General features: G+C 37.0%; 1 protein-coding gene across 1 annotated transcript; it reads left to right on the top strand.

Annotated features, from left to right (window-relative positions):
- The first annotated feature begins 57 nt into the window (after nt 1–57).
- tedc1 (tubulin epsilon and delta complex 1) lies at nt 58–13,080 on the top strand. Its single transcript, XM_051868543.1, has 6 exons — nt 58–249; nt 3,306–3,482; nt 3,583–3,672; nt 7,003–7,089; nt 10,222–10,428; nt 12,523–13,080. Exons 1-6 carry the CDS (start codon nt 229–231, stop codon nt 12,883–12,885), a joined length of 945 nt encoding a protein of 314 aa, XP_051724503.1. The 5' UTR covers nt 58–228; the 3' UTR covers nt 12,886–13,080.
- Nucleotides 13,081–19,226: the final 6,146 nt, after the last annotated feature.

Here is a 19,226-nt window from a genome sequence, read left to right as displayed (position 1 = left end):
CATTATTGTTTGTACAACCCACAGTGTTGTGCTTGCAGACATGCAGCTGTTGTTTGTGAGGAGTGCTCTGTGGCACTGTGGCTATGGGGCCCCGTGGGTGGTGGGGCCCCGGCCTCCCAGTCACATAGAAGAGGTGGGGAGCCGAGATCTGCTCCTGGCGTTCGGTTGGGTGCTGTCATCTGGGAACCTGCTGGACTTCCTGCTGGCAGAAAAGTTCATCAGTTAGACATGCTCTCATCCGCACCAACGGTGAGAGCTTGAGTTTCAGTGATCTGATCAAGAGAGAGATGACTAATTTTAACAGCTGCTTTTCTCTATTGATGCTAAACAATAGTATTTTGTAAATGAAAAGTTCTCAAGTCAGTATATCAAGTGTTATTCTATGTAAGGCCAGCAGAGAGCAGAATAACACTACATGTTATGCACATAGACGCACACGGACAGGACATTGAACTTCTACCAGTTATTTAAAAAAAACAACAACAGTGTTGTTACTGAAATCATATTAGCGGCCTCTCAAGAACTTTACACAAGAATGAGATACTAAACAGAACTTGTGGTGCCGTTTGCTCTTGGTTGACTAATCTAATTGACTTTCTAATAAAAAGCAATCATAACTGGAACACAACAAATAAAATCCTGTTTGCTCTTAGGATCAATTTTAAAGCTGTTTCACTCTTTTTGAAAGTCTAATTGGTTAAGTCCTAAAACTTTAATCTAATGGAGGCTTTCTAAGTGTCAGTTTCATCTTGTTCAGTAGTTGTGCTTGCTAAGTCAAGCATCACTATTGCTCATACCTAGGGTTAATAATACTACTACCCTTAAAGGGATAGTTCACCCAAAAATGAAAATTTTGACATCACTTACTCACCCTCATATGGAATTTTGTTTCCACCACTAAATAAAACACATTAAAAAGGTATTTGCGACTTTTTATCTCACAATTCTGACTTTTTTCTCAGAATTGCAAGATTTAAACTCGCAATTGCATCATATAAAGTCAGAATTGCGAGTTGTAAAGTCAGAATTGCGTGTTATAAAGTCATTATTTCAAGATGTAAAGTCGCAATTTTGACTTTACTTGCAATTGCGAGTTTTTTTTATTGTAACTTGCAATTCTCACTTTTTTTTTTTTCTCAGAATTGTGAGATATAAACTTGCAATTCTGAGAAAAAACGTCAGTCTTTTTTCCCTCCCAACTGGACATTATAACACGCAATTGCGAGTTTATATCTCACAATTCTGAGTTTATATCTTGAAATTCTGAGGAAAAAAAGTCAGAATTGTAAGATATAAACTCGCAATTTCCTTTTTTATTTTTTATTTCATGGCAGAAACAAGCTTCCATAAAAAATATCTTATTTTGTGTTCAACAGAAGAAAGAAAATAATACAGGTTTAGAACAACTTGAGGGTGAGTGAATGATGACAAGTTTCATTTTTGGGTGACCTATCCCTTTAAGTATACATCATCCTATAACTCATCCCACACTGTTTGTGCTACAGTCATGAGTGATACCCCAAATGGTATGGCGTGTTTAGGAGAAGTGTGCTATTATAATTCGAAGCATTTCTGATTTGATTGTCATCTAGTTGATGATAAAAAAAGAATAAAATAAAAATAAAATAAACTTACAGACTTACTATAAAGGATTTTATGATTTCTGATTTTCCACTCATTTATTATTTGGTTGAGTCAGTGTTTCCAAATCTTTTTTGTCTTATGTACCATCACAACCCAACATTACAGTAAACCAGAAATGTGTTCTTTCTAACTCTATCATTAGTTTAATAAAATGCCCATTAGCCAAAAAGAAGCAAACTGGTTGAGAAAATACGGAATCTGTTATTTAATAAAAATATTCTACGGGACAAAAATAGGAGTGTCGCATTGTTCTTAAAACAAGTGCTGCATACATCTACATCCGTATGTATATGCACATAAATCAGCATATTGAGCAGCAAATCAGCATATTAGAATGATTTCTGAAGGGTCATGTGACACTGAAGACTGGAGTAATGATGCTGAAAATTCAGCTTTGCCATCACAGGAATACATTACATTTTAAAACATGTTAAAGGGTTAGTTCACCCAAAAATGAAATTTCTGTCATTAAGTACTCACCCTCATGTTGTCCCAAACCCGTAAGACCTTCGTTTGTCTTCAGAACACAAATTAAGATATTTTTGATGAAATCTGAGGGTATCTGATCCACACATAAGCAGCGATGACACTGCATCTTTTGAGGTCCAGAAGGGTATCAAAAGATAAAAAAAGATAAAACGGTCAACGTGACTACAGTGGTTCAACCTTAATGTTATAAAGCGACGAGAATACTTTTGTGCGCAAAAACAAAACAAAATAACGACTTTATTCAACAATATCTAGTGATGGGTGATTTCAAAACACTGCTTCATGAAGCTTCAAAGCTTTACAAATCTCTTGTTTCGATTCAGTGTTCGGAGCGTGTATCAAACTGCCAAAGTCATGTGAACCACTGAAATTTCAAAAGACTTATGATGTAACGATGCCTCGTTTACTGAAATCACGTGACTTTGGTGCTCCGAACTACTGAATCGAAACAAAAGATTCATAAAGCTTTGAAGCTTCATGAAGCAGTGTTTTGAAATCGCCCATCACTAGATATTGTTGAAAAAGTTGGTATTTTTTGTTTTAGCGCACAAAAATGATTTATTCTCGTCGCTTCATAACATTAAGGTTGAACCATTGTAGTCACATTGACTGTTTTATCGATGTCTTTTTAATACCCATCTGGACCTCAAAAGATGCAGTGTCATTGCTGCTTATGTGTGGATCAGATACCCTCGGATTTAATCAAAAATATCTTAATTTGTGTTCTGAGGACAAACAAAGGTCTTACGGGTTTGGGACAACATGAGTACTTAATGACAGAAATTTCATTTTTGGGTGAACTAACCCTTTAGAATAGCAACAATTGCTGAACAAAACAATTGCTGAAAGCAACACTTACATTTTTTTTTCTTTTCCTTAAAAAGTTAAATATGTTTTAAGCTGTTATTTACAAAAACGAAAAAGCAATTTTTTTATCTTTCAGCAGCCCTAAGTTGTGATTTATGTTTTATGAGTTTAACAAAGCAAAAGCAAAATCTCCCCTGAAACCAGCTTCGGGTTTTTAAGGGTAAAATCATAAAACCTTAATCTACTGAAGGTTTTCTTTATCTTTACTTTTGTACTTTTTGCCTCCAGATGTCGTTTCAGCACTAATAAAAATGATGCTTGAAAGCTATTGTAACGATTTTTCCTTATGTTTATGGACGTGTAAGGTCCACCTAGGTCTGTTACCTAGACAGGATGACATTGTGGCACGTGGACCAGGAGTGGATGCCACAGTGATGACAGATCAGGTACTACAGGCACTGCAGTGGCAATATGGAAAACTGAGGCTCCAGTGGAAGAGCTTACTTTCAGCCCAGGAAGAGGGGTCCAAATACACTCATAGGGCAAGTCACTCAACACATTATAGCCTAAAATAAAGATCAAAACCGCATATTAAGATGTAAATGCAGAAATGAAATAATATTCTGTGATCTCTTTCTCTAGGTCATCTCCAGTATCAGCCCCACTGCTGTCTGTCAGCCTCATGTCACTGGTTCCCTTCACAGCAACACGACATCAACTGCACTTGACAAGGTGACATGAAAACACTGGAACATTTTAATGAAATATTGGCTTGATATCATGTAGGTCTTAGGATTTCTGCATTAAACTCTGAGCAAATGTGATGAGTTCAGCCTCTGATCATTGTTATTACATGACAAGTGACACCTTTACTAAATTAGATTCTCTCCAGAGATTTTTCTCATCGCATTTGTATTCCTTTGGTGTATGTTAAGTGCTTCTATCCGTCATCAGAGCATATGGTGATCAGCGCTCGATAATAACTGCCGTGAGCTAGGTAACAAGCTCATTTCAATCGGCGAATGATTGCATGCAGCTGTCAATGTGTTTTTCATCCCCTGGCTTATTCTGGAGAAGGCTGTAATGAAGCATCCACCTCTATGTACGTGCCGCCCTGTTCTTTGGTGTGACAGATTGACAAGGTGGGAAATCCTGCTTGTTTGAAGAGTGTGGATCTTGATCTTTAAAGTCAAAAGGCCCACGCTCTCCTGTTCCCTTCCTTTTTCCCTTGCTCTTTAGAGGCTTTTGTAAGAGTATTTTATCTCAGAGAAAAAGTCTCCCTCCTGACATCTAACGAAGGGGCTGTTTTTGTCAGGCAGGTTGTTTAGAGTGTCTTTAAAAAGTGTGAAAAAGGACGAGTGGGATATAGAGAAAGTGAGTGAAAGATGAGGAAAGGAGACATTATGTGAAAAGAGACTTTTTTTTAAAAATGCTGCTACCTAGGTTTTGGATTTCTTTTTTCCTAATCAGAGGAATGTTTATTTCGAACAGCTGTTGTAGCAAGTAGAGGCTAAATGTTTAGTGCAAGTAAAAAATATAGTAAAAACCTACTTATAATACAGTAAAACGATGTCATGTAATGTAAAATGAATGTTTTTATTTATGAAAACCCATTAAAATGCAATAATACACAGCAATATTTATCCATTTATTCATTTTCCACAGAAATATTAAACAGAACAAACTTTGATAATAAGAAATGTTTTTGAGCACCAAATCAGTATATTAGAATTATTTCTGAAGGATCATGTGACATTGAAGACTGAGAGTAATCGCTGCTGGAAATTCAGCTTTGTCATAAATTACATTTTAAAAATCAGAAATCAAGTGTTTTTACTAAGTTTGGTTTTGTTTTGAAGATGACACTCAGATTGTTGCTAAAGTGAAAGCACTTGAAAAATGAAAGTATGAATAAAGTTATAGAATAAATAAATAAATAATGAGTAATGTTATAGAAGGTTAAATTTACTCTAAATCAAATGTACTGTACTAAAAAGTTTAGATTTTATATAAAATATATATTTTTACAAAATAACTTTTACTTTAAAAATTATATAAAATCAAAGCCATATGTCTAACTTGTGTTCCAAATTTCAAAGTTGATATCACAAAAATTGAAGTTCCCATGAGATTTTGTTTAGAACAAAAACCACAGGGTGTCACCCACATTCCAATGAAATTTTTTTTGATGCATTCTCCTGTAACAAATTAATAAATATCACATATCACTTCTATAACAAAACAGACACCAAATACGAAAGCTTGAGATTCAGATCTTTCCGACGATATGTGTTTTGTCAAGATTAGATAAGTTTTGACTATAAAGTAGTTAAAATAAATTTTGTAATGTGAAACATGACAATGACATAATCGCAGAAATATTAATAAATATCCTGACGTATCCAAGCTTTATAAAGACAGTTATAGGGATAAATGAGTGTGAGCTGAAGAAAGTGTTTCCATCTACATCCATCCATCATAAATATGTGCTCCACACAGCTCTGGGGGGTTAATAAAGGCCTTCTGAAGTGAAGTGTTGCATTTGTGTAAAAAAAAAATCCATATTTAAACAAGTTATGAAATAAAATATGTAGCTTCCGCCAGACCGCCTTCCGTATTGAAGTTACGAAGAAAGTGTAAACTGGCGTCACGTCAGTTACTTTTTCCGTAAGTGGAATAGGGAAGGCGTAGGACGTAGCTTAGCTTTGTGAACTGCAAGAGTTTTACACTTTCTGTGTACGTTGAGCTAGATATTTTACTTCATAACTTGTCAAATATGGATTTTAAAAAAAATTTTTTTTACACAAACGCATTGCTTCAATTCATTAACCCCCCGGAGCCGTGTGAAGTACATATTTATGATGGATGGATGTGAATGGAAGCACATTCTTCAGCTCATACTCATTTATCCCTATAACTGCCATTATAAAGCTCGGATGCGTCAGGATATTTATTAATGCTTCTGCGATTATGTTCATCAGAAAGAAGAAAGTCATATACACTTAGAATGGCTTGAGGGTGAGTAAAGCTTGGGCTAATTTTCATTTCAAAGTGAACTAATCCTTTAAGGGGTTAATTAAACTAATTCAATAAAAAAGTTAAGCAAATGAAAAGTGTTTTGAATCGACTAATGGGAATGGACAGTTGTAAGAACTGATTTGTGTAAATGACTAAAAGCTTTAAATCAATGCACAGGCAGTAAAAGCTATCTCTACCATGTATATTACATAACAAAAATGTTCTGATTGTATTGTTTTTGTGTAATTGCACAGCAAACCCAGGTTCAGTGTTAAGAAACAAATCTATTCCCTAAAATCATGTCATGTTGCACCTGGTTAGGGGTGCTATGTACTGCCATACTCACAGATAGTAACACATGTAGCAGACACGAAATTGGCATACTGACACATCATTGGTCAACTTAATGGCATCACTATTATATTCGATGTATTACCAGTGTCCTATTCTATTTGTAGGACTCATTGCTCATGATGTTAGTGAAGGGTTTGGAACTGTGCACATTCTTTTGGTGACATCAGCCAATCAGATTTCACAGTAATTAGTCATGTGGCATGTATGGTTCCGATAATTGGCTCAAAGCATCCTGGCAACAGAGCCAAGTGCCCATGAGCAAAGATTGCAGGAAGGGGGTCTTGCTTCTTAACTAATAGCTTTCTTCATATATTCTAGACCTTGGACTGTCACTTCAGAGTGTGTGAAGTATACAATGTGAGTCAGACGCCAGCAGATAGATCTCTCTTCTCAAGCCTTGTAAGTTATGGTGGGCAGCTCAGGGATTTCTCCCTCCCCATTGCCCTTCAGCCTGTGTGGGGTGCTGAGAGAAGTTATCAGCCTAAGTCCCTGTCTAACTGCAGAGACGTGAGGTATTAGCCGAGCTCCTACAGGGAAAAAATTGCCCCTGAGTACAGATCAAAGCAGCTGCCAAAAACTGTGCACAAAACTGTACTTGCACTATAGGGCCACTGGGGGTTTTATTATTTTAAAAACAACAGCGCTACCCTGTGTGTAATCAGGATTTTTTTTTGTTACATTTTATTTCAGGAGCTGGAGCGGATACAAGTGCTGAATGGGATTCTGGAGGCGTATCTGGATTGGAAACTCCACGAGCCTTTATTCTGGTGCTGGATGGTACGTCTGCTTTGTTCCATGCTGGATTGAATTTGAGATTCAAACTCACGCTCCTTTATCTAATATTCTGTTTGTTCACGCTGTCACATCGCTGTTCAGCCTCAGGTATTTACGCATGGCCAGTTCATTGAGACAGATGTGGGAGATTTTCAACACTACCAGATTAGCTTACTCTGAAAAGTTACCAATAATGCTAAATCTAATATGTATATTACCCCAGTGTTGTTAGAGAGCCAGACTGGCGGTCTTCCTGCAGTAACCTTGCCCAGCTTTGAGTTGTCACTCACAGTGATGCACTAGTGCTCCAGGACTCTGAATCTGGCAGACAAGAGCCCTCGCTCACCCTGGCACCTCTCCAATTTGAAATGAAGTTGTAAAGAAGTCCCCGGCTAGCAGAAGTGGGTCCTGGGCACTTGGCAGGGGTTTCATTTTTCATTCTCAGTGTGCATTTTAAAGTAAAAAGGGATGTTTTAACTGCTATTCAAGAGTGGTGAGCTCCTGGGTGTCTTTGAGTACAGATGGACAAATGGTGGAGGGGTTTTGTTTTCCCACTTTCAGCACATCAGACTATTGAAACGATTACTTTTCCTCTTACAATTCTGTTATGTTGTACCTCAATATAAGTCGATAAAAGACGCACAATCAGAATAAAGCACATTGTGAGGTTTCATTGAATTGCAATAACTACTGTTAAATTGAGTTGTAGTAGAAATACTTTAAATCCTGTTAATTCAATTTTTGGTGCCTTTTAGTGAGAAATTCAATCTAGACTTTTAAAACGCAGACAAAGGTTCCCCGGTCCAAAGAACAGGAAGAAAAGGAATGGAAATCAAATAGTGTGCCCACCGCTTCAATGGGAAATCTATAGTCCTTGATGAAAGCCAAACATTTTGGGGATGGAGTGCTATTTGGGCAGTATTGTTTTGTCACTGTCCACACAAGAGTGATGGAAGCAGCTCTTAAGCTTCAGCTATTGGTTGAGCTGCTGTTGATTAGCAGGGGTTTCTTAAAGAATCGATTTTCTTTGAAGGTGCTCGCACAAAGTCTGACTTAGAGAAAACTGGATCATCTAACCAAAACACTTTGGTGGTTATTTTGAAGTGTTGGGACATGTTGTAGCAGAAATGTTTTAACTATAAAACAATCAATAGTGCTTGCTGTTATCATTGCTCAAATGTAGGGTTAATAGTTGGGGGGGCAGACATGTCCTAATGGTTAGAGAGTCAGACTAGTCACCCGAAGGTTGCGGGTTTGAGTCTCGATACCGGTAGGAAATGACTGAGGTGCCCTTGAGCAAGGCATCTAACTCCTAATCGCTCCCTGGGCACCATAGCAAAAATGGCTGCCCACTGCTCCAAAACTCCTTAAAGGGTTAGTTCACTCAAAAATGAAAATTCAAATTGTCATTTAATTGCTCACCCTCATGTTGTTTCAAACCCGTAAGACTTTTGTTCATCTTCGGAACACAAATTAAGATATTTTTGATGAAATCCGAGAGCTTTCTGACTCCTCCATAGACAGCAATTTAATTACCACTTTCAAGGCCCAGAAAGGTACTAAAGATATCATTAAAATAGTCCACGTGACTACAGTGGTTCAACCTTAATTTTATGAAGCGATAAGAATTACTTTTTGTGCACAAAAACAAAACAAAAATAATGACTTTATTCAACAGTTTCTTCTCTTCCCTGTCAGTCTCCCACGCTGTTTACGTTGTAGACACAGTGCAGCGCTTCCGGGTCCTACGTCAGTATCAGTATACCCATAAGTACACTTCTAGTACAGTTGCAGTACAAACTAAAAATGTAGATGTAAACTAGTTGTGTACTCAGTTTACTACTGTTACACTTCACTTAAATATACTTTTATATTCTAAAAAAGTGGGCCAGTTTAGTCCCAAGTACTACTGAAATAGTACACTTACAAGTACATTACTAGGGCTGCGTTCCAGTTCGTTTTTTATGCCCTTCCCTCGCTAACTTCCCTCAGTTTCGTTGACTCGGATGTACACCATTGCTTATGTTGCATGAGTGCCCACTGCTGGTGGAACCTTTGCAGTTGGCTGAACTGGAGCGTCGTAAGCCCTTGATCACTTGGAATCCGCTATGGAGTTGATTTATTATTTAATTTTTTCCCTTACAAAATTGTTTAATGCAGCATTCTGTTTGTATATATGTGTGTGTGGGTTGTTTTAAATATTTAAAAAAAAAAAAAAAAAAAAATGAATATACCATTGAGTTGTTTGTGGTGGGGTTAATTAAATGCAATGTGCGGTGATGTCACAATCGTGTTGCATTGTGGTATATAGAGCTGCCTGAAGTGTACATATGTCAAAATCGAGGGAGCGAGGGTCTGTCCATATAAACTTCCCTCATCCACTTAACGAAGTGGAACGCACTTTAAAATGGCAGCAGGGATTCCCCCGAGGGGAAGTGCTTAGGGAAGTTCGCGAGTGCGTGTCTAAAAGTGGAGTGGAATGCAGCCTAGTACATTGACATTCGTATACTTACTACATAAAGTATACTTAAAAATACACTTGAACTTTACTTAAGTATATTTAATTAAATTAACTTGAAGTATACTTATTTTTAAAGGCAGTTATGATCAGTGAAGTGGACAGTTTGCTCACGTTACTTGTATTATTTAATACATTTTGGTCCATTTTGAAATGGCGTTATTAATCATTAGGGCTGGATGATATATGAGTATTGACTATATGATATTGCGATTTGATATACGATTGTCAAATCACAAAGCTTTAAGGGCTCTTTTTCCAATATCATGAAACCCTAGTCGAAATAAAGAAACTACAGTGCAGGTCTGAAAACACCCTTTTAGCCTTTTGCATGTCTAAGCACTTTTTCTTCAAAAAATTTAAAAACTGAGTTAAATTTTGATTGATTGCACAATAAAGAGAAACCTGATGAAAATAAACTACACAGTATGCATGTTTTGGTTGTAAATGAGAACCTGCAGCAAAAAAAAAGTCTTCTGATAGCTTTTTAATAAATGAATCCGAAGAGATAATTCTTTTAGCAGATCTTGCTGATATGGCATGGCTTGAGCACAGTGCATCTCAATTGATGCAGGTCCTGACAGACCTGTTGCACTCATGCCATTGTCTCCGTGCAGGACAGCGTGATCGACAGCTCCCTCGCCGACGTGTCCGAAGTGGAGCCTGCCGACTGGCCACCTGGGGAGCAGGCTGTCACGGTAAGGTGTCCCCACGGCGACAAGACCAGGAGAGCCGTCAGACGACTTGACAAGATGCTGCTAAGGCTGCAGACAGAACTGAGAGCCAGAAGAATAGAGCAGTCCACTCTCACACTCACCTCACAGGTAATGACCCGCCAGCAGGTAAGATCCACCTGAATAAGTGCAGACGGGAAGGCTTCAGCTTATAATAAGGCCAGGAATTCACTGCATGAAGTTTTAAAATTCAAACTCTTGTCAGTTTTGGTGCTTGAGATGCTGACAGTGTTAAGTTTTAAGATTTATAAAAACTCACATTACACATTACATAATCCTTTAGTTGTCTTTCCCTCTCAACAATACACAAAAAACAGTGACAAAGAATTAAATTAAAAATAAATGAATATTTATATAAAAAAAAACAAATTATGAATATTTAAATAATATAAATGAGAAATTATTGCTGTTATTATCATTTTGTGGTATATTAATGACCTATGCTGTCAATTGATTAAAAAATTAACTAATTAATCACATTTTTTTCTGTAATTAATTGCGATTAAAAACATTGGAGTTTTTAATATTTTTATATTGTAATAATTTCACAGTTACTCTCCAGATTAATGTAGAAACAACTTTAAAGACAGTATATTTTAAATATTTGTTCAATGGCATCTTTTTATGAATGAAGGCCAGTATCACTGATACTAATACTGCTACTGATGTCTCTATGAACTTGATTTTTTTTAAACATTAATTATAGACATTCAACATTACAGTATAACTGAAAGCTATACATTTTAACATTTACTAGGCTTTAAAAATAACAACTGGTTCATTAGGCTGCTGTGACTTTAAGAGCTGCTGCTGCTGAACATGATGCGGATTTGACGCGCATCTCATTTTCTCACTAAAGTTAATTTAAGATGTTATTTAACTCATTTAAGACAGCTCTTATGAGGATACTTGACAAAATGGGCATTTTGGCATAATTCTGTTATTGTTTGTTCAAGCGCGAAAGAGAACTCGATACTGGCACACGTCTTTCTGTGCACACGAGTCATGTGTGTGTCACATGACACGACATTCACAGACAGCGCGTTCTCGTTTGTCTTGTGGCGCTTGTATGGTTCAAAAGCATTTGCGTGAATAAGAGCGTGATCATATAATGTAACGCTAGGCAAATTATGATGGAAAAAACGGATGCTGCGTTAATTGCGTTAAATATTTTTAACACGTTAAGGGGGCGGTCACACTGCACTTTTCATTCCATTGACTTCCATTTATACGCATGCGAATGCGTCAGGCCGGAAATGCAAGCTCATGCAAAAAGTTTTGCATTTCGCTGCATTTCAAAGTTCAAGTTTGGCGAATTTGCATCATGTGAAGACGTGACCAGTAGAAGATCGATACGTCACGGCGTGACCCCTTGGCTGAATTGAAAGAACAATATTTTTTGCAGTAAAGCCGTGTAGATTGTATATATTTTTTGCATTTTGAATGTTTTACTATTTGTTATATGTTGAATTTATGTTTATAAAAAAGACACCGCAGAGCGCGACGTCATGTCACAACCGTTACAGCATCTGAAGAAATTTCGCATGCTCAAAGTCTAGTGTGACTGTGGCTTTAAACTGAAAAAATTAATTGCATTCGTTACCACGTTAATTTTGACAGCGCTATTATTATTATTATTATTATTATTATAACTTTTCAGTGGGTTTCCATGAGCTCCAGTTCCCCAAGGTAAATGATTTGTTCTGTGCATGTGGAAAATGTTTTATTACCTGTTCAAAGGTTCCAGCAGCAGACTTCAGAGGTGTTTTAATATCCCGATAATGAGGGAGGATAGAGCTAAAGAATTATAAAACTAGGTCATCTCATCATTGCATTCTTTTATTGCCTGAATAAATTACACTTCATTTTAAGAAAATTCGATGTGGTGGGCCCGATGGATAATTAGGTGGTCTTTGTGATATGGTACAACCACAGATCTAGCCTATTATAACAAATGACCGCCTGCTATGGCTGCGGTCTTATTCTGAATGTCTGAGACTAAATTTTCTTCACATCAATTCTAAACACATTCCTTGTGATATACACTGACATTTATACTCCCACGTACTTGATCATCTGGGCTACCGCAATACTTTTCTTTTTGAAATAAGTATCTATTTGATGTTTGATCAGTATTCCAGTCTGTTGAGATCATCAGTCTTAGCAAGCTCTCGTTCTCATTAGGGGGGACGTCAGGGGGCTTTTCGGCTCTCTGATAGGCAGAGAATGGAGGTGGAGAAGAAGGTTGCAGGCTATTTAGAGGGTCTACATCTTAATAACACCTCCGCAATCATATCAAGTGGCTTTTTGCCATGTCTCAAAGATCCACAGCCCACAAAGCCACCTCACAGGTTCCACAACGGAGAGACTGGCCTGGCAGTGACAGCTGGGAAGCTCCAGGCATCGACGGCTTTGGGTGAGCTGAGGGAGAGGGAGGCTGTGCTACAATGGCAGCTGAAGAGATTGAGGCAAAATATGAGAGTGGAATTGCAGAGATGGGCCAGTACAATGGAGGGGGTGGTCCTCATCCCACCAATTAAGAGATAAACACACTTTTTGTGTCATTGTATGCACTGGGATCCTGACATATGCTGCATTTCAAGTCCCTAAATAAGGTGACCATATTAGACTTACCTTTTTTCTGGAGTTCTGCATTAAATAGAGAATCTATTTTTTATGTATTTAAAAATGCCTGCTGCAATGTGAATGCCTGTCTTTGGAGAATAAAGAAACTCAAGGGCATTTCGTCTTCTTGAATACTTACAATGAAAAAGATTATTTTGAACACTAAAACACATCAAGCCACACTCGAAAAAACAACTCTAATGACTCCGACTCAAGCAAAAGGCTGACCCCTTGTTACTTCTGTGTACTCTGCGGTGTGCTGGAGAAAATGGAAGACATTTGAAATCATTTTTATTAATTTCTGCTACTCCTAGAGTGCAGAATGGCCCACAGTTTCCAATGTAGGTCATTCGTTCTGTTTCTTTCCGAACTTGTGGAAGTTAGGATCGAAGTTTGGGAAAAATCAAACACCAGTAATGATTAGCAGCTCCCTGCTGAGATCCAAACCCAGTTTTACTGAGTGGTTCATAACATGAGAGGATTTCGCCTTTCAAGGCCAAGCCTGTTACTACCAGCCAGTTAGTGTGGTCTCAATTACATTTGGAAAGCTGTAAACAAACTAGGTGTGCAAGATAACATGAGCTGTTGGGCAAACTAAAGAAGCTGGCACAGGCCGCAGTATTAGCTGATTAAGAAAGTCATTTCCAACACCAATTTTCATTAGGATTATAAACAGAAATCCTAATCTAGATGCTGTACAGAGCATGACGAGTTCTAAAAGGATTTTCTCTCCATTACCTTCGGCCTCCTTATCTAGGCCAGAATTGCTGTTTACAACTGAGGGAACGCAAACACACAGACTCGCTGAGTCCATTTCCCTGATGTTTGATTGTGCTCTAAATGATCTAAGCCTTGTGTAGCTGAAATTCCAGGTTATAATTATGCTATTGTTAAGAGGGTCAACCAATGTCAAGCCAAGAGCTGGTGTGGGTGGGTTCTTTACCACCTGCAGCTCTCTGATTAATATTTCAATAATTAGATGCTGCAGATGTGTGAAACGGGTCTTTCTTTTTGGCATCGGTATTAATAGGTTGCTTATTTTCACACTTATGTGTAACGTGGCTCTGTACTGCATCAGTTTTCAAAGCTGAGCTGGTTTTTCTGCATGCTGAACTTGGAATGAAAATGCTGTATAACTTATTTATCTGCTCTGTATTTTACAATATAAGTTTTTATGAAACAATATATAATAGTGAACTACTTCTCTGTTTTTTGACAAAAACAAGTCTTTTGGGTTCGCAATTACTTTACAATTAAACAGTAGTCTCAGCTTCAGATGGCAATCATGCCGAACACTTTAATACATATTGCACACAAAGCTGGAAAGTACTTTCTCATCTGGCAAGCTCTAATCTGAGCGGCTGATTTATACTTCCCTGATTAAGTGCACACTGGTTTTTTTATCAGTCTGCTTGGAAACAAAGTGGAAATCTCTGAATCTTCCAACGTTTGCCAGGTTAGTGACATCAAATCTTTATCTTTTATACTATATAGTTATTGTTAATAACAATTATTATTTACTATTATCTACCTATTACTACATTTACCTAGTAACTATATTGTTAATATTTTAACTTAAGTTTTATTTTTTTATCTTCTGTTTTCACTTTAATTTTAGCTTTTGTCATTTTGTTGTGTTTTTGTCATTTTTTGTTTTCACGTTACACTAAATGAAAATAAGATAAAATACATTCAAGTTTTTGTATATTTTATTTCAAGTACCGAAAATGTTTTTTAATGGTTTTAGTTAACTTGCTACTAAGCAGGGTTATTACAGTTATCTAAATAATCCATGTGCACAACTTTATATTTTAAGATTAGTGTTATATTAACATATTAATGGCATCTAAAATGTAAGCATTTTAGGTAACGCTTAAAATGTTTATATATAATGCATTATAAGAGTATTTTAATATCTTAATTATAAAACGGTTAGTTCCTGTCCTTGATTCTGATTGGTCAATAGCTGTGTTTTATTCACAATAAAACACGGCTATGACCGCTTGCTTCACCCAACAGTTCTGTGTATCATTACACAACACCCTTAGCAACGCAAACTGTTTGTTCTCAGTTTTATATTGTTCATTGAAGCTTACTGTATTATGTAGAAGAGTATTGTGGGAAAGAGCATTCAGATTTAGCATTTTCCTTCAAAAATCTGTTTAAATGTCTGATGTATTATCTTGTCCTTTTAACAATTAAGGTGTTTTCCCATGACTTACAGCACTAGTCAAAGCATTTGTCAGTTGCGTCTTGTTCACAACAATTCAGTCTTTTCAATATAAAAGTCTTCGCTACTGACTGACACACTCATAAAGACAGTCTTTGCTGCCATCTAATGGCGTAATAATGTAACTTCTGTTGTGGTTCATGGTCGGGGACTATTTTTCCGGCGGAAGGAAGGCTTTTAGAGATTTTACTTCATGAAAGTTACATTAATATATATTTTTGGCTTTAATATTTGTATTGTGTGGTAACCATTTTATAAAAAAAAGCAATAAGGTACTTGAGGCTAGTGCTGTATCGTGAATAAGTCACGGCTGAAGGGGTTGCAGGCACCTAACAACGCCCTTCAGCCATGACTTATTCAGCACAGTCTCTCATACCTTATTGCTTGCTTATGCCTTGTAATGCACCTAATAATGCAATGTTTGATCTCATGAATAATTGTTATAACATCATAATACACTGTTACACACTGTTACAAAACACGACTAACAATGTAACAAGAAATCTGCAAATATAATGCATTTTTATCTTTGGTTACAGTTATTTATGAAAAGATATAATGCATTATACGTAAAGGCTTTAAATGAAGTGTTACCACATTTTACATGATGCACAAATGTTTACAAATCCTTTGTGGTTAATAGAATATTGAATTAATGGAATAAATAGTGGATTTTAATGTAATTAAATATGTTCAGCTTCATCCCATTTATTTAACACGTTTACCTTATTTGACATAAAGGTTTCATTCCGCTATGTGATATCAGGTGCTGCATTCAACTCGTTTTAAAGGATTCCATCACTTTATCCAAAACTAAGTCTATCATCATTTAATCATAACTGAATCAAAAACTATGTTTACATTTTACACCGTGTCCTAACCAGACGCGACGCGACATGCGATAAAAGATATCTTTTCCACGTTAATCAGTTTTTGTCCTAACTAGCAGTGATGCGCGACGATTCTATTTTAGAAACGTTTTCTATTTTGCTTCGGTGTCACAGCTGAAAGAACAACACAAGTATGGCAATGATAATCTCAGGTAATGTTTATTTACATTATTTAATGTTAAAAGCTTGTAATGTGAGTTTGAATATCATATAGTACTCCTAGCTTTGTAGCCGTACTAAAAGCAACAATGGATAATTCACCTCAGGTCTTGAAATTAAACAAATGGAAACAAGAACATTCAAACTGTGGACAAACAAGTGTATTCTCTGACAAAGATCGTTTTAGTAATGCAGTATGTATTTTTAATAATGTTTAAATGGTGTAATATTTGTGAATTTGATTATGTAGCCTACTTATCCATTTCCTTGTGAGTGCCGTCAAGATTAACCTCTGGTGCCGCGCACTTACCACGAGAGCCCGCCCACACGTTCTGATTGGCTGTGGTTTTGATTGATTTTGTCGCATCTTGTGGACGTGTCGCAGTGTTACATCCATATTGTTTGTTTCAGCATATATCTAAGCATACAGAAATGTATGTGTAAACATTTATCTACAAATCCTAATGAGATCAGGCTATTTGTAAGGGGATTTGTAAATTTATTTACCATTTGGATATAAATATGGTCCCTACTCTTATGTACAGTAAATGAATTTTATGATGATCAAGTGCTGTATGTAATAATTCCTCCAACAACTGTTTTATAATTTATGTCTGTTATCAAAGGAACTACTCAATGTGGCGACCCAGAAATCACAGTTGGCTGTCTGTGTGGAAGCTCAGCACATGCCTCATGTTGGCGTTACGCTAATATGCTGCAGATGCAGGCCCAAAATCACAGTGCCGTCTGCTAGTCCTCTCAGTCAGAAGCCTGATTAGACCCGTCCCTGGAGGTCCAAAGTCATTCTTCCAGTGCACATCCAAACCAGTTCCAACACTCTTTACTTATTACAAAATGGCAGCTTCCATCTGGGGATGAACATGGTAGCGCAGTGCCACAAATGAGAGCGTAACACAGACAGACAGTGTTTCCAAAGGCACTGGGCCTAATGGGTGGCGACAGGGTCAGTGCAGCACCGCTGCACACTCCACCGCTGCTCATTTAGACAGGAGGCCATTAGAGAAGGCGTTGCCGTGATGGCTCCGAAAGGTACTCGGCTGGAAAGAGACTTGAGCCATCCTTCACGGAGGTAGAGCAGACCGCTTTACCCTTGAGGACCCTGATGTATAATAGGGCCTTGCTAAGTACCCACAGTGCAGAACTACAGAGCATTTTGCAAGAATCGCCTTGGTATGTATCTTTTTAATTGGCTAAATTGTGTCTTTTCTCTTCGCCTTCTGTTGGGGGGGGGGCAGAGGGTCGAGGGGGCACGACTCCGAGTTTTCTTTGAGATCTGAACGGTGTGTGCGAGCAGGGAGATGCATCAGACTAATTAATGAAGCCGAGGTGTTTGGTACACAGGGATGACGCTTCGCTTTCATCTTCTTTCAGAGGTGTAAGAGCACAAAAGCCATCTAACCGTCAGTGCCAGATATAGTGACAGCGAAAAAATGAAGAGTTTACCGCAGGCGGAGGGTTTGAACCCCTCATAAAACATGGAATACAGCAGCCTCCGCAGCTCAGGGACAAAATGCAGATAAGAAAGTACTTCAGGGTGGAAAAAATGTTTATGAGTTCATCAAATACAGACAGAAAGCCTGATTTATTGGGAGATGCTAGCTTAGTATTTCACTGAAAATCTCTTCTGAACATATGCCTCTGCTGAATTTGTAGTGCAAGGGCTTTTCAAACTGGGGTCCATGGATCTCCAGGGGGCTACGAGAGATTCCTGGGGGTATGTGAAAACTTGATAGAAAAAAGTAACTTTTAAAGTTCACAGAGTTAATGTTTGAGCTTAAAATATTAATTAAAGTGACCGTATGGATGAATATGGTTATCCTACTGCTCATGAAACATTGACTACTAGGTTTAGGAGATATAACCAGTTTAGAAGGAAAGGATCTCAAGCTGACTAGCTGAAGACGTTACTGACGTTACTGTAGCTGTACCTGTTAATAAACATGGTACTTCATTGAAAATAAATTGCAGCACAGAGCTACAACCATAATGAAATGACTCTTCACAATAGATAATGCTTTACAATGAACTCTGTTAGAGAGCTACATATGGCAATTTATCTGTTCAATGAAATACCTTACTCACCTGTTGAGTAACTGCCATCTCTCGCCATCACTGCCATCACTGCTTTTACAACATTTCAAATCCCTCAGTTCTCGCCATCACCGAAAAGCCAAGCCAATGTTGATTCTTGTTTATATGTACGCAATTTCGTGTGAAAACCATCCCACCCGGTCTAAAATAAAAACACTTATAATGGACTTATGTTTTGGAAGAAGGATTGATGGTGTATTGATTCATTATTTAAATTTTGTTAATTTTGAACAATATGTACATACCAACCATACCATAAAATGGTACATACCAACCATACCATACATACCAACCAACCATACCATACACACCATACCATAAAATGTACATACCAACATTGACTAATATTTAATATTTATAGTTTTTCAACTAAATAAAAAGTGAAAATATTAAAGGAAAAAAGGGTCAGTAAGATTATTTTTTTAAGTTTTAATTGATACATTTTTTTCAAGCAAGGATGTATTAAATTGATTAAATGCCATAACTACTGTACATTTGCTAATATAAATATAGTAGTATAAAAAAAAATATGTATGACAGTTTCTACAAAAATATTAAGCAGCACCACTGTTTTCAACATGAATAAGAAACCAGATTATTGATTTCTGAAGAATCATGTGACACTAAAGACTGGAGTAATGACTGCTGAAAATTCAGCTTTGCCATCACAGGTATAAATTACATTTTAAAATGGGGTAAAATATAAAAGTTATTTTAAGTTGTGATAATATTTCAGAATATTATAGTTTTTACTGTATTTTGGATCAAATAAATGAAGCCTTGACAAGCATAAACATCTTAAAAAAAATCTTACTGACCCCAAACTTTTGAATGGTTGTGAAAGTAAATATATCCCAGAATATTTTTAACAT

This window comes from Ctenopharyngodon idella, chromosome 17, assembly GCF_019924925.1.
Source record: "Ctenopharyngodon idella isolate HZGC_01 chromosome 17, HZGC01, whole genome shotgun sequence".
In the NCBI taxonomy this organism is placed as follows: domain Eukaryota; kingdom Metazoa; phylum Chordata; class Actinopteri; order Cypriniformes; family Xenocyprididae; genus Ctenopharyngodon; species Ctenopharyngodon idella.
This window is presented reverse-complemented; position numbering and strand designations above follow the sequence as displayed.

What these genes read in the sequence shown, in the direction of transcription:
- tedc1 (XM_051868543.1), top strand. Translation starts at nt 229, where the DNA reads ATGCTCTCATCCGCACCAACG. An exon ending in TGCTCTCATCCGCACCAACG is followed by an intron (nt 250 to 3,305) that starts GTGAGAGCTTGA and finishes TGGACGTGTAAG; the next exon opens with GTCCACCTAGGTCTGTTACC. An exon ending in CATCAACTGCACTTGACAAG is followed by an intron (nt 3,673 to 7,002) that starts GTGACATGAAAA and finishes ATTTTATTTCAG; the next exon opens with GAGCTGGAGCGGATACAAGT.